The 16,115-nt window shown below is 46.1% G+C and overlaps 1 protein-coding gene across 1 annotated transcript in view; it reads right to left on the bottom strand.

Moving 5' to 3' along the window:
- Positions 1 to 16,115, bottom strand: part of PARVA (parvin, alpha) — a 180,070-nt gene that overhangs the window by 63,764 nt on the left and 100,191 nt on the right. Inside the window, 3 exon segments of the mRNA XM_010830614.1 lie at positions 5,010 to 5,112; positions 8,029 to 8,099; positions 8,181 to 8,270. Coding sequence (XP_010828916.1) covers positions 5,010 to 5,112; positions 8,029 to 8,099; positions 8,181 to 8,270 — 264 coding nt within the window.

Consider the following 16,115-nt stretch of genomic DNA (forward strand, 5'->3'; position numbering starts at 1 on the left):
CCACATGATGCAAAGAGCTGACTCACTGGAAAGACCCTGATGCTGGGAAAGATTGAGGGCAGGAGGAGAAGGGGACAACAGAGGATGAGATGGTTGGATGGCATCACTGAGTCAATGGATGTGAGTTTGGGTGGACTCCAGGAGTTGTTGAGGGACAGGGAGGCCTGGCGTGCTGTGGTTTATGGGGTTGCAGAGTTGGACATGACTAAGTGACTGAACTGAACTGAACCGAATGATTATAAAGTAAGTATCCTTGTATCCACACTAATATAAATAAATACTGTATACATATGTAAGTCTCATCCTTACAGAAGACTTTGAATTAATAAACGTAGAAGGAATGGGAGAATAGGAAAATAGAAAACCTCCTTAGACCACCACAGCAATAACCAGCAGATATGCTCCACCGATTATAGTTAGTGGGACGAGTCTAAGAAAAAACAAGATATTTTCAAAGTCTTAAAGTATTTCCCTGCAAATAAGTTAATAACAAAGAGTAAAGTAGTAAAACTTTATAGTGAAGAAAGCCTGGCCACACCACCTTAACTGAGTGGTCAAGGTTAATGTCACAAGTGAGCAGTCACGGTAACATTGTGTCTGCCCTGAAATGATGCGCTGAGGACACATCAGCTCTGTGCTACCCCTCCCCAAACGTACAACTCTAATCATGAGAACACACCAGACAGACCCAAATTGGGGTCCATTCTGCAAAATAACTAACCAGTCCTCCTCAAAAGTGCCAAGGTCATGAAATATAGGAGATGTGACAACTGAATGTAATGGGGGATTCTGGGTTTACCTCCTAGAACCAAGAAAAGACATGAATGTAAAAACTAGTGAAATCCAAATAAATTCTGCAATCCAGTTAAGCACTGTCCTGAGACTGATTTCTTAGTTTTGATGCTTACCGTCTGCTTGGTGAGATGTTGACATTAGAGGAAGCTGAGTAAAGGGAGACGGGAAACCTCTTGGCTGTCTCTGCAACTCTATTAAAATTATTTCAAAATAAAAAAAGTTTTAAAGAAACACTGACAAATGGGCTATGGGTGTAAGTGGTAAGACAAATCGTGAAATATAAAGAAGATCTGGGAGAACTTCAGAATGCTCCCAAGGCAGGAAACAGCTTAACGTAAGAAAAGGAGTTTGGAGCCAGAGAAGTTAAGACAAATGATGAGGCTCTGAGCTACGGAGGCAGCAGTGGGGTTGGAAAATATTGGTGACAGCCACACTGACCCAGGGCGCAGTTAGCCAGGCACTTCTACAAACGCTGCACGTGTTCTACTGCTGCTGCTGCTAAGTCGCTTCAGTGGTGTCCGACTCTGTGCGACCCCATAGACGACAGCCCACCAGGCTCCCCGGTCCCTGGGATTCCCCAGGCAAGAACACTGGAGTGGGTTGCCATTTCCTTCTCCAATGCATGAAAGTGAAAAGTGAAAGTGAAGGCGCTCAGTCGTGTCCGACTCTGTGCGACCCCATGGACTGCAGCCTACCAGGCTCCTCCACCCATGGGATTTTCCAGGCAAGAGTACTGGAGTGGGGTGCCATTGCATGTGTTCTAGCTGATTGAGAAATGAGATGGGTGTGACACGTATATATGGGAATACAGTTGTCAGAACTGTGACCAACAGAATATGAAGGAAGAAGGAGCAATTCAGGATTACCCCCAGATTTCTAATCTGGGCTTGTAATAGCATTCCTCAAGGGGGAAAAGAAAATGGGTTTGGGGAGGAGGAAGATAAGCAGAGTTGGGGGCAGGCAGGTTACAGGTGCCTATGTGACATGCAGGTGGGCAGGCTGGAAAGGCAGGGAAGAGATAACCTTACTCACAGCTTCAAAGAGAGAGCTATTCCAAGATAGAGATCTGAGGCTGATGATCATATAGTTGATGGGTGAAACTGTAGGAACAGACAAAATCTCCCAGGAAGAAGGTATGAAAGAAAAAGAGAAGGAGGCCAAGGATGGAAGCTGGAGGAAACCCAACCATTATGGAGAGAAGAACAGAGGAGGAGGACGGCTGAGAAGCGGGTGTCAGAGGTGGAAGAGGAACGGCAGCGCGAGGCCACAGAGACCGTCGGGTGGGGAGGCAGGTGAGATGCTCAGTAGGGTCAAGTGTCACCACGCAAGAGGGACTCTCAGGTGACACTGGTGACGTGGGAAGGAGACGTTGATGGCAAGGTGGTGGCACCCAGCCCGTACCTCAGGAGGGAATGCTTAGTGGTGGGGAAGCAGGGCGAGGGAGTGCCAACCATTATTTTGAGAAATGTGGTTGGGCATGAAGAAAGGAAAATAGCCAGAGGGGACCTCAAGCTCAGAGGGGTCACCCCAAACCCCCATCTCCAGACCGCCTCCTCCCAGGAGCTCCTGATGCATATTTTAAACTGCAAATGAGTTCTCTCCAGTGGGCATGCTGTCTGTGGCTTCTGAATGTGTATGTCTAGCCTTAGACCCACACTTACGTTAACAAAAGAGGCATCAGCTCTGTTTTTAATCACCTTTTCAACGTGAAGTTTGAGATCTGAGGTGGTCTAACCTGACTGCACTTGATGCCTGACTCGGGGCAGCATGGATGATGCTGGGCTGTTTTGTAACCATTCCCAGAGGGGACACTGCTTCATGACCGTGTTCCATTACCCCACAGCCATGTCCCACCCCTGCTTGTGAAGGCCAGCATAGAACACTTGCAGACAGTGTCACGTCCCAACTAGAAATTTGGTGGTGCAATTAAAAGCTACAAATGCTAGGAGAGGTCATCAGTGAGGCTCAGGGTGCTTCCACATCTGCATGTGCCAAACACGTTCCCCTCTGTGTTCAATTGCATTTACAAGCCTTTAAATATTAATACTCATTAATATTGATGATTGAGTACCAAATGAGCTTAGCCTCCTAGAAATTACTAGATTGTATATTATTCATTCATTTGTTCAGTATACACTGATTAAGTGCTGGGCAATGTGTTATTACTGCAGAAGACCGGAAAAAGGAATATGACATGGCTCCTGCCCTTGAGAAGCCTACATACACTTATACGTGTGTGCTTAGTCGCTCAGTTGGGCCTGACTCTTTATGACCCCATGGACTGTAGCCCACCAGGTTCCTCTGTCCATGGGGATTCTCCAGGCAAGAATACTGGAGTGGGTTGCCATGCCCTCCTCCAGAGGATCCTCCTATTCCAGGGATCACACTCAGGTCTCCCACATTGCAGGTGGATTCTTTACCATCTAAGCCACCAGGGAAGCTCAAGAATACTGAAGTAGGTATCCTATCATTTCTCCAGGGGATCTTCCTGACCCAGGAATCAAACCAGGGTCTCCTGCAATGCAGGTAGATTCTTTACCAGCTGAGCTACCAGGGAAGCCCATACATTTACATAAACAGCTACAAACAAAACGGAATGTCTTACAATAATAAAGGCATATACATTATGTATACGTGTCTTCTGTATCTATAACGTAAAAGCATGTATGTTATATATAGGTGTGTGTACCTGTATAACAAAGGCCTGCATATTATGTACATGTGTGTCTGTCTATATAATAAAAGCACGAATGCTTTATATACGTGTGTGTATCTATATCTGAGAGAACACAGAACACATGGCTATTTCTTTCAAATGTGACTATGTGGTGAGGGGAGGCACGTTTGGTTGACTCTACAGATAGGAAGAATGAGCAATGATGGTTTCCCTCAGTGGATAAAGGAGGAAGAAAGGCCCCAGAGGCAGAAGAAAAGAGGTGTGAATATGCCCGGTGTATGTCATGATATGGCGTGGTGTTCATAAACTACCGGTGAAATGATAGAAGACACTGACTGACTGGGCACTCACTGTGTGTCAGGTGAGAGTCCAAGCATTTTACGTGGCATGAGCCACGCGTGTGAGTGACTGGAGGTGAGGCTGACAAGACAGATGCAGCGCTCTGAATGCTGTGCTAACAGGTCTGGACTTTGTCCCACAGGTAGGGGAGAGCGAGTACTGACAAAATGAGACTTGCAATTAAAAAAGGTTCCTCCACCAGCAGCGCCATCTGGTCACAAAGCCTCCCTCTGCAAAGGGGAATGGGGTGGAGGAGGTGAGATGGAAGGCAAAGAGGTGAGCTCGGAAATTGTTTCAACAGTTCAGACAAATGAAAATGGCAGGGAGGAGGGGATGCGGGAGAGAATTCCGAGCAAGAAATTGGGCCATGGAGACCCTTGCCCCACAGCCATGGAGGGGCAGGGAAGGGAGGAAGGGGTTCTATTCACTTGGAAGGAAAGAAACATCCTTAGGAAAGAGGATGCGCTCAGTGTGAGGCGCTAGTGGGAAGCTAAGAATGAGAGTCTAGGGCAGAACTTAGGGCAGCGGTTAGGAGGACAGAAAGTGGGGGACAGAGAGGAGGAGTCCAAATCCAGTCATGATGAGTCTGTCCTCTCCCTACTAATGTCACCCGGAAGTCTCCTTTCCCTCCCCAGCATCCTCACACTTTCAGAGAACAGCTGCGAACTGACGCAGGGATGCGTACGCTGCCAGAGGCGAGACACCTGGAGACACATGGGAGCCAAGTGTCACAGAGGCCCACACACCTGCGTGCTTGCACCAACTGGAAAGAGATACACAGAGGAACACACACACATACATGGCCATAGATTACAGAGGTATGCATACATGCATGCAAACACACACATACGTACAGGTGACAGAGGTACACAAACACACACACGCAGCTCCACGCACATGTAAATACATCTACAGAGGCCACAGGTGCACAATTTTCTGGAGCGGGTGAAGCATGTTTTCAGTGAGCAGTGGAGTCTTGTCATCTGCCCTGCTGGTGATTCTCACCTGCTAGGCGGAGCAACCCTGTCTGGTCACAAAGCCTCCCTTTGCAATGCATTCATGTAAAACATCCTGAGTACATCTCACTGGTCTGCTAGCCCAAGGCACCCATCCCTATTCCATTCGGTGAACTGTGTCTGGAGAACAGCTCTGAACTAGATTTAAAGACACCCACTGCGACATTCAACTCTCCTCTTACCAAAAAGTTTCTGCAGGACTTGGCCATCGTATAAATCTTCAGCCAGGTCTTTCACAATGATTCTTTCTCCAACCAAAACGTCGTTAATCCAGTCAATTAATACCTGCAGAGAGAGAGAGAGAATAAGAGAAGAGTCATAGGGTGTTTCCTTACATACCAGTGTTCTCATCCTGGACAGTGAAAATTTAAATGAACTTCAGATTTTGAAAGGAGCAGAATTATCCACACACCTGAGTATGTGTGCCAGCAGCTGTGAGTGTGAGCCCAACAGTCCTGTTAACCTGCAGGTATAGGCTCTGCTAGTGCTGGTGGCTCCAGTGTCTCTGCTAATACCTCTGGCCCTGCCTTGCCTTCCCCGAATGGCAAGGATCATTCACACAGTGCTCGGCTGTGTGGCTTTGCAGCCAGGAGAGGATGGGCTTTGGAGTCATGCAAACCGGGGTTGAAACCCTCACTTTACCTACTAAAATAATTTGTGCATCTCTGGGATCGATGGACTGGTATGTGTTCGTGTGTGTGTGCTTCTGTCATCCATGAACACTGTGTGCATATCTCTATGATTTATGAATCTACGGCAAGCTAGTTATCTGCTCTGAACCTCTGACTCCCCACCTCTATAATGGAAGTTGAAGACACCTCCCACACTCGGTGGTAGAAAAGAATTACAGGGTCTCTCTGGTGGTCCAGTAGTTAGGACTCCATACTTCCGCTGCAGAGGGCATGGGTTGGATCCCTGGTAAGGGAACTAAGATCCTACATGCCATACTGAGTGGCCAAAAGTCAAAACCAATATCAGGGGAAAAAAAGAAAGGAATTACATACACCAAGGGCCAAATGTTCAATAAGGGCAGATTTTATTAATAAATAAAGCACTCTCCCATTATGACATCTGGCCAGGTGGTTACTGTCACCCCTATGTTCAGGAGGTAAAACCAAACACAGAAGTAATCATAGCCCCAGCTCCCAGAGCTAACTGTGGGCAGGGACAGGAATAAGCAGACTCTTGTCCACCTCACTCTACAGCACACGTTCTCCTCCCTGCGCCAGGCCTCCTCTCAGTGGGGCTGCATGGCGTCCTCTGTGGTCCGTGTCTTAGCCTCTGTGCACCAGGCATTCAGCAGAGGCGTTCCAGGTGACCAGTCACTCAGTTAATCCACACGGCATCCCGAGAGGCAGGCAGCATCAGTTTTGTTTTTCAGGTGAGGAAACTGAAGCTTGCACAAGGCCACTGCCTTTTTAATTTCAATGTCTTGCTTTATTTATGAAGGTATTATTCATATACGATAAAATTAACCACTTCTAGGTATACAGTGTGATGACTTTTGGTCACTGTACACGGTTGTATAACCGCACCCACAATCAAGATACAGAACAGTTCCCTCACCCTAAGAAGGTCCCTCTGGTCTCTGTGCTCAGTCACCTCTCCTGATCACAAGCTTCAGGCAAGCACTACAGTTCCGACTTTTTGACCACTTCACCTAAACGGAATATCACCCATTTTTTTGTGGGGGGGGGGGGCCCATGCCACATGGTATGTGGGATCTTAGTTCCCGACCAGGGATTGAACCCACACCCCTTTGCAGTGGAAGCGTGGAGTCTTAACCACTGGACTGCCAGCGAGGTCCCAGAGCATCACCTTTTGACTTCTTTGACTTCGCATAAGCAGATTGTCTTTACAACACAGGCGGGACCTGGGCTAGGTTTCCACCCTTGAATGGAGGCTCGGGCTTTCAAAGCACATTGTTCTACTGGCCTAAGGCAGGAGCTTTCATGCTTCCTCCCTTCCTCCTTCCTCTTCCTTCCCCTTCCCCTTCCCTCCTTCTCTCCTTCATCCATCCAACCATCTACGCATCCAGCATTTATTAATATCTGCTATATATCAGTCTGTGCTGGATCCTGAGGGTACAAAAAGACTGTCCCTGATGAAAAAAAAAGGACAATCTTTAACCCCGAGCAGCTCCCCACTTAGTGAAGGAGACCGAGAAGTATATGAGTCGTTGGAACGCCATGCGATGACAACAGTACAGAAGCAAATTAGTGAACCACAGCGGCACACAGAGGGGCTGAGTGACAGCCCCGGGGTTTAGAGAGGGCTTCCTGAAGGACGTGACCTGGCTTTGAAGGGCAAGTAGAGCGCCTGGGCAGAGGGACTGCATGGCCAAAGCCCTGGCGGTGGGAGTGCAGAGCAGCTGTGTGCAGGTGCGCGCCGGGAGCCGCCATGAACAGGTCTGCTGTCCCTGTGGCACCCTTGCCAAGCAGGGATTATTTGAGGTAAAGAGGCAGCTGGAGCATGGAGATGCCAAACACCACCCCCAGGACTGTGGGCTTCAACCTGCAGTTCATAGGAAGCTACAAACAGGTTTTGAACAGGAAAATGAACATTCAGCTTTGCATTTTGAGTGAATCACTCTGCACCCAGTGCCTTTTGGTCCTGTTTTAAGTGCAGCTTGGAGAAGCTGAAGAAGACAGATACAGGACAGGGAATCAGAAGGGGGAGGAAATAGAGATTTTTTGAGGGTGACCATTGGTCAGTCACTGTGCCAAGTACATTATGCACAGTATGTTATTTCATCTTAATCATTTCTGTTTGAATCTCATCTCCTCCACTCATGCCATGATTATAAATGAACAATCACCTGGCTTTTCTGAGACTCAGTTTCCTCATCTGTAAAAGAGATGGAGATGATACTAAATCCAACTTCAGAGGGTACTTTTGAGGGTCCTTGGGAAATGCAGTGAAAGGACTGTGTGAGTGAGAAGATCCTGGCAAATGTGAGTTTTTTGCACTAAATTCTCCAGTGCCTATGGTCAATACCATTCCTTGGGCACCTGTTATGTCCCACCTCTGTTAACCTGTAGATGTCCACCTTCTGGACTGCAAGCTGCCTATGGCCAGGGACTGCTGTGGATTTCTGTTCTCTCTGCAGTGGCTCGAGTGGTGCCTGCCTACACAGGGTGACTGGTCTAGAGACACCTGTGGAGTTGGAGGCACCTGAACCCCCTTCTAATTTCCTCTTACCTTCATCAGTTCCTGAAGTTTGGGGTCGCTGCGTGAGTTGGGATCCACCATCGTTCGCACTTCATTCTCCTCTTTAAAAAGAAAAGGCAGTCAGCGAGGTGGTGGCTCTGAAGGCATCAGGCTAACCCAGAGAGAACAAGAGACCCCGTTACCCAGCATCGTGTCCTCAGGGTCCAGCTCGAAGGGGATGGGGCTGAGGGGCAGGTTGATGGCGTTCATGCCTTCCTCCTGAAGCTCGGACACTGTAAGAAGGAAGCGCAGCGTTATGCGGCAGCCCATAGCCGTGTTCCACATCGAGGCAGATTGAGAAACGAAAGCACCAAGGTTAGCCTACAGCTGTGACGCAGCCTGCACCCGATTCCTGCCTCTCCTTGCTAAAAGGAGCAGACTGTCCCCTTCATCTCACTCCTTCTGTCACCTCACTTGCTTTCCTAGAAAAATCGGGCATGGACATCTGCCTCCCTTCAGAAATGATCTTGGAATAAATGGAAGCAAAGTGAGCACTGACGTCTTTCTTAAGTCTCTGCCACGCCTCCCTCCTGTCCCTCCTGCCGTCTGGTGCAGAGTGCACGCTTGACAAATCTTTGCTGACTGGATGCATGAGGTCCCCATGCTGAGGCTCCATTTGAGCCACTGGCCTTTTCCATCCTCAGGTCAACCCTCCTCTGACTTCTCTCCTGAATTGGCTCCTGTGTATTTTTTCGGACATTTTTCTCCCTCCCTCCCTCCTTCCCACCCCCCTCCTCCCATCCAGCACTGCTCGAGGATGCCTCATTCTGGCCTCTCCCTGGGCTCTGGATTTATCCCTTCAACCGTAGGGAGTCATGGGCCCTGGGGTCAGGCACCTCACTTCTCCAGGCCTGTTCCCTCAGCTGAACATCAAAAGCTGGACAGGTGACCATCAAGTTCTTTTATACTTTCCCAAATCTTAGAAGTCTACGATTCCACTGTCCTCAAGAAAAATAACAAGAGGCCAGTGACCACTAGATACTTCCAGCCCACCCTCTCCATCCCCTGACCCCCACCCCCCCTCATGAAGACCTTAGTAAAAAAAAAAAAAAAAATACAAATTCCTACCACAAAACCAGTTGTGTGATGGCCCTTTGCTGAGCACTGACCTTGGATTACTACCTCTCCTAAAAGCAGTGGCTCAAATCCCTCAGTTCTACTCAATTCCAGTTTGGGCAATTCCTTTGCACCAATTAAGCACAGAACAACTGTTTTCTCTGAAGGAGCTGGTCACCAAACAGTTCTTAAAGAGGTGATTCGGCAGCTGCAATCAACTTTGGTAAAAGCAATGTCCCATCTTTCCATTTTATTTTTTTGTATTGACTCTGGCCTCACCGATTGCCAGCATACACTTGCAAGTACTCTTAAGCACAGGCAGCTGCTTACAAAGAGTTCTTTCATATTAGCAGACGTCACTGATGGTTGCAGTTGGACAGGGAGCGAGATTGCCTAACAAAGGGAGTGAAACCCACTCTGCCCTAGAGAGACACAACTCGCATTATGAAGCTGGTATTCAGTCCTGTTGCTGTGGGCTCTTGACATTCAGATGGGATATCAGCCAGTCACCATCTTGAATCTCCAAAACCACAGACACCCACCATTCTATATAATTCCCCCCACAAAACATAATTGAAAAATATAAGTGACACTTTCAAGGTTTAAATGATTCTATAAATATGGGCTTGTGTTTGCTTTCCAGCAAAGCACAATTGCTTCTTTAGGGTTTATAATGTCTCCTAGCACTCCTCCTAGGACTAGCCGTTTGCTTTTTTTTCCAGGCTGTTTCTCACAAAGAAGCAAGATTTCTACCACTTAACAAGCATCACTACACAGGCAATGGGAAGTGGAAATAAAGTTACATTTCAGTGTGGGTGTGAGACGTGGTTAACTGGACAGTGAAGAGACTAGCTCTTGCCCAGAACCTTCTCCATCTGTATATTCCACCCCACCCCACCCTGCCACCAGGTCTGTGCAGTCCAGTACAGTAGCCATTAACCACATGCAGCTATTGAAGTTTAAATGAATTAATAACTCAGTTTCTTAGTTCCACCTGTCACATTTCAAGTGCTCAGTGGCCCCCGTGGGGCAGGCGGCAGCCCATTGGATAGTGCAGATGTAGATTTCCATTATCACAGAAGATTCAGTTGGATGGTGCTATCCTGACTGATGCCATAGGTCCAGATGCTGATGATATCCAAATTTAAATCTCCAGCCTGATGTATGCTGTATTATATATTTTTAAAGTTAATAAGATTGTATTATCTAAAACTGAATTCAAGGCAACAAAATCAGGGATAGGGTAAAAATATCTTCCTAGATATTTTTCATGTACAAAAACAACCAAGCTCTGTCCTAATTTATTCTTTTGAGTGGTTTTATTTACCCAGCATCACTGAGTTGTGAAAACAAGAGTCAACTCATTATTAAAACAAGAACCAGAAACATACAAAAACAAACAAAATCTCTAGCCTCGGCCTGACCCTGAGCTCCAGACTCACTCAATATCTCCTCTTTTGTCTACTAATGGAGATCTCAAATTTATACATCCAAAACAGAACACGTGATCTTCAGTACCCTTACTTCCACCGTAACAACACCACATCAAGACTCGTCCACCTTCCTTCTTCTCCTCCTCAGTAAATGGCACTACCATTTGCATAAGAGTTCAAGCCAAAATCTGAGGAATCACCCTTCCCTTCTTTTCCTTACTGTTTGCAGCCAATACATTGGCAAGTTTTCTGGGTTCCACCTCCAGAACAGGACCCTATTCCAACCACTTCTCACCGGCTCCATCATCACCATTCTGGTTCAGGCCACCGTTATCTTTCACCTAAATAACCAGAACCACCTTCTAACCTGCCTACTGCTTTCTGATGCATTTTCCCCATGCCAGTCTACTTCCTAGAGCACAATCAGAATGATCTGTAAGGATTAAACACAATCATGCGTTCTCCTGCTTTACGCCCTCCTGTGGCTTCCCCTCATGTGCATGCTTGGTAGGTCAGTCATGTCTGACTCTTATGTGACCCTGTGGACTGTAGCCCGCCAAGCTCCTCTGTCCGTGGGATTTCTCAGGCAGGAATACTGGGGTGAGTCGCCATTTCTTTCTCCAGGGGATCTTCCTGACTCAGGGATTGAATCTGCATCTCCTGCACTGCAGGAGGATTCTTTACTACTGCCACCTGGGAATTCCCATTATACTCAGAATAAATACTCCTTCCTAAGACCTACAAGACCCTCTGAATAGTCCCCTGCCTCCCTCTTATGTTGTATTTTCTCCATAGCACTCGTCACAATCTGAAGTAACTATTATTTCTACATTTATTATCTATCCCCTCCTCAACAGAATGTAAGCTGTGGAAAGACTGGCACTTTTTCTCTTTTGTTCGCGATTAGATCTCTGAAGAGGAGTCAGACTGCCTACATTCAAATCCAGGCTCTACCACTTACTAGTACGTGACTTTGGACAAGTTCATCCATCTTACACCTCAGTTTCCTTATCTGCAAAACGGGGGTAATAATAATATTGCCTACCTCCTAGAGTTGTTGAGAAGATTAAATGAGTTAATACATGTAAAACATTTAGAAGAGTGTCTGGTACCTGGTTAAGAGCTATGTAATTATTTGCAATTATTATTTAAAATGATAAGCACTCAAGGACCATTTGTTGAATAAAATGAATAAACCTGTTAAGACTACCCTTCCACTGCACAGGTTATAAGTTAAAGCACAATTTACCAGAGCAGTGTACAGCATGCAAAGAAGACTTTCAGCCTGTCCTTAGGGGAGAAAACCATACTTTGGCCTGATCCTGTGTGTGCGTGTGTGGGCACATTTCCAGCTTACTTTTTGTAAAGAGAAAAAAGCTACCTCTGTCCCAAGACTGTTGTCGAGTAAGAGCCAATCTATGAATATAGAGATATTTATAACTCTAACGTGTGACTAGAAACACCATATTTGCAGCCAGGACTCCTAAAGGTGGATCTGAACAGGACCTCTTTTTCTGTGTATCATTGTTAGAAATGTTTTTAGATGAAAAATCCCCAGTCAGAAACACTCCCCTCTGCCCTGCCTCTTTAATTCACTCACAGAGACAAAACAAACCCAAGAAGAAAAGCAGAGATATGTTTGCAATTGGAAATGTTTTTTTTTTTTTTCAGGAAATGATTTGGTACAGGAACATCATTCCCATCCCATTAACTGCTGACTCGGAGCCAACTGTTTGTAAAAGTGAATATGCAAACTGCCCGGCTCAGCCTTGGCCCCCCGCCCCATGGGGCCGCATTAGTGGCCATGTTCCCAAAACAGCCCACGTGCTTTGGAGGTTTCATTTCTATTAAACCAAAGCAGGACCCAGCAGAAGCCCCTCGTCACCCCTGCACTCCGAAAGAGAAAGAGCTGCAATTGAATTTTCTCGGCATAGAATATGAATATGATGTTTTCCCCTGAACCTCTTCTAACCACCTAAAACTAGGTCTGAATGTGCAGCCTTCGGTGTCTCGTGGCGCCATTAGTCATAACTTAATAAACAGATTAAATGCCCAGCTGAAGGTCGGGCTTGGGAGAGCAGGGCGATTGCCTCAACTCCTGAAGCGCTCACTATGAGGGAGGGAGCCTGGCTTTTCTGGGAAACACAGCGTGACTCTGGGTCCAGCTGTGCCGCAGAATAAGGACATGGATGGGCTCTGAAGTCTGAAAGACCTGGATTTGAATCCTACTTCTCCTTTTTATCAGCCATGGGACCTTATGTTGGTGACTTAAACAGTTCAACACGAAATGTGATAGAAAACAATTTTGTTTAAAACAAAGGTGCAGCTGACACTATTAGTTTCTTCCCCAATATTGATTTTATTTTTTCTCTCTCTCTGCTGAAATAATACTCTCTCATTTTGTTCCAGTATACACTGCACAACCCCCTCACCGCCCGCCCCCCCCCACCACCATGCTTCTAGGTGAGATTTCGATTGAGTTAAGCTCATCATGATAATCTCAATTCCTTTAGTGGTGACTGGCTCAAGCACTCTCATGTAACACAATTCTGGTCAAAGAGCTGTAACTGGAAATTTCTAGAACCTTCTAGAAAAGTTGTCCTTCATTTTAAAAAGAGGCTCAAGGAAAGAGAAGGTATCTTTCTCCTTCTAACCATTATTGCATCAGGATGTTATGTCTAGATTTATAGTCATGAAGTTAGGTCTGGCCAAAGAAGCTAATACGTTAAGGTTGGCAGGGAAGAAAGAAAGGAGTTCTTGTTGATACTGCTAAGCCACCATCCCTTGAGCCACCCTAGCTTTTTGTGTCTTGCTATAAGTGATAAAGGAAGTTCCTTTTTTGTTTAAGTCAGCTGAGTTGGTGTCTTCTGGGGCTTGGAGCCTTAACTCCCTAATCGGTGCATGGGACACCAAGATTATAAACTTGATGGATGAAGACAGTAGGTATACAAAGAACAGTAATTTTCCCTTCCTTTTTTTTTTCCCATGAGAAACAGAATAGCTGCAGATATCTCTTATACTCCAAAATATATATACAAGGGCCTGAAGAACACCAGATGGAAAACAAGTATGGTGAGAAGAATGGACAGAGGTTTCAAAGAGTACAAAAGTGTCCATTTGTGCAAAGCTAGTAATTTCATTCATGTGACCAGTACACATTACTGGGCACCTCCTTTGAAGCAAACCCTGTGCCAGCACTGGGCATAGGGTTTGGGGATTTGACATGAGTCTGCCTCAATCTGTTCTGGTGGGAGAGGCAGGCATAGAAAAACACAATGGGCAGTATGCTGCACTCAGATGAGATACATGTAACCAGAGGTCTGTGGGAGCTCAGTGGTGGGGGCAACAAGGTTAACTGTAGATGGGGAAGACTGGGAAGGATTCTCAGAAAGGGGGACACGTGAGCCGGACTTTGAAAAACTTACATTTTCATCCAACACAGGTGCCTCACAAAAAGCACGCCTTGTGTATAAACAGCAAAATGTAGACAAACAGGGCAGCTACTGAGACAGCAGTGATTACGCCTGAGCACTGGGAATGTAGGGCTCACACAGGAGAAACAGGGTGGAAGAACAGGGGTGAATAAGCAGGTAGGGTCCAGAGCGTCGAGGGCTGTGAACCCATCTGTTCCCCAGCGTGCGCTGGACCACGCTCCCCAAGTCTGTAGAGGAAAAACCCAAACACCATACTGAGGGAGAGCAGGAGGACATGCAGGTCGTTCTTTCTCCTCCAGTGCAAGCGAACCCCAGTGAGGTACTCAGGCTGCTCGAGCTCGTTCTCGGGACCCCAGTGATTACTTTCTGGCTGTCATGAAAGCTCACTCAAGTTCCTTTAATTTCTAAATGGCTCAATGGTCCCCCAGAAGTTCCTGCAGCTAGAGACATCTACACTGTCTGGTTGGCAAATCCCAACAACTTTTCTCTATGTGGAAAATCAACCTGGAAGAACATCTACCAAAAAACACTTACGGGTGAGAAAATGGATGCTTATGTCCTAAGACTGGAAACAAGACAAAGATATCTCCCCTATTCAAAATCATACTAAAAACTCTAGCTATTACAGTAATGCAGAAAAAGGAAATAAAAGGCACACAAGTTGGAAAGGAAGAAATACAACTTTCCCTTGTGGCTCAGAGGGTAAAGAATCCGCCTGCAATGTGGGCGATCTCGGTTCAATCCCTGGGTTGGGAAGATCCCCTGAAGAAGGGAAAGGCTACCCACGCTAGTACTCTGGCCTGGAGAATTCCAAGGACTGTAATAGTCCATGGGGTTGCAAAGAGTCGGATACAACTGAGCGACTTTCACTTCTGTTCGTAGATAATATGATTGATTATGTAGAAACTCCCAAAGAATTGACCAATGATGAAACAAAACAACAACAACAAAAAAACCCATAGTCTTATGTGTTAGTTGCTCAGTCATGTCTGAATTTTTGTGACCCAATGGACTGTTCATAGGAAGCCAGGCTCCCCTGGACACGGAATTCTCCAGGCAAGAATACTGGAGTAGGTAGCCATTGCTTTCTCCAGGGGATCTTCCTAACCCAGGGATCGAACCCTGGTCTAGGAGAAGGCAATGGCACCCTACTCCAGTACTCTTGCCTGGAAGAGTTCAAAAGCATTGCACTCAGCTTTCTTCACAGTCCAAATCTCACATCCATACATGACCATTGGAAAAACCATAGTCTTGACTAGACGGACCTTTGTTGGCAAAGTAATGTCTCTGCTTTTGAATATGGTATCTAGGTTGGTCATAACTTTCCTTCCAAGGAGTAAGTGTCCTTTAATTTCATGGCTGCAATCACCACCTGCAGTGATTTTGGAGAAATAAAATAAAGTCTGACACTCTTTCCACTGTTTCCCCATCTATTTCCCATGAAGTGATGGGACCAGATGCCATGATCTTCATTTTCTGAATGTTGAATTTTAAGCCAACTCTTTCTCTCTCCTCTTTCACTTTCATTAAGAAGCTTTTTAGTTCCTCTTCACTTTCTGCCATAAGGGTGGTGTCATCTGCATATCTGAGGTTATTGATATTTCTCCTGGGAATCTTGATTCCAGCTTGTGCTTCTTCCAGCCCAGCGTTTCTCATGATGTACTCTGCATAGAAGTTAAATAAGCAGGGTGACAATATACAGCCTTGACATACTCCTTTTCCTATTTGGAACCAGTCTGTTGTTCCATGTCCAGTTCTAACTGTTGCTTCCTGACCTGCATATAGGTTTCTCAAGAAGTAGGTCAGGTGGTCTGGTATTCCCATCTCTTTCAGAATTTTCCACAGTTTATTGTGATCCACACAGTCAAAGGCTTTGGCATAGTCAATAAAGCAGAAATAGATGTTTTTCTGGAACTCTCTTGCTTTTTCCATAATCCAGCAGATGTTGGCAATTTGATCTCTGGTTCCTCTGCCTTTTCTAAAACAAGCTTGAACATCTGGAAGTTCATGGTTCACGTATTGCTGAAGCCTGGCTTGGAGAATTTTGAGCATTATTTTACTAGCATGTGAGATGAGTGCAATTGTGCAGTAGTTTGAGCATTCTTTGGCATTGCCTTTCTTTGGGATTGGAATGAAAACTGACCTTTTCCAGTGC

This window comes from Bison bison, unplaced genomic scaffold (assembly GCF_000754665.1).
Source record: "Bison bison bison isolate TAMUID 2011002044 unplaced genomic scaffold, Bison_UMD1.0 scf7180017864518, whole genome shotgun sequence".
In the NCBI taxonomy this organism is placed as follows: Eukaryota; Metazoa; Chordata; class Mammalia; order Artiodactyla; family Bovidae; genus Bison; species Bison bison.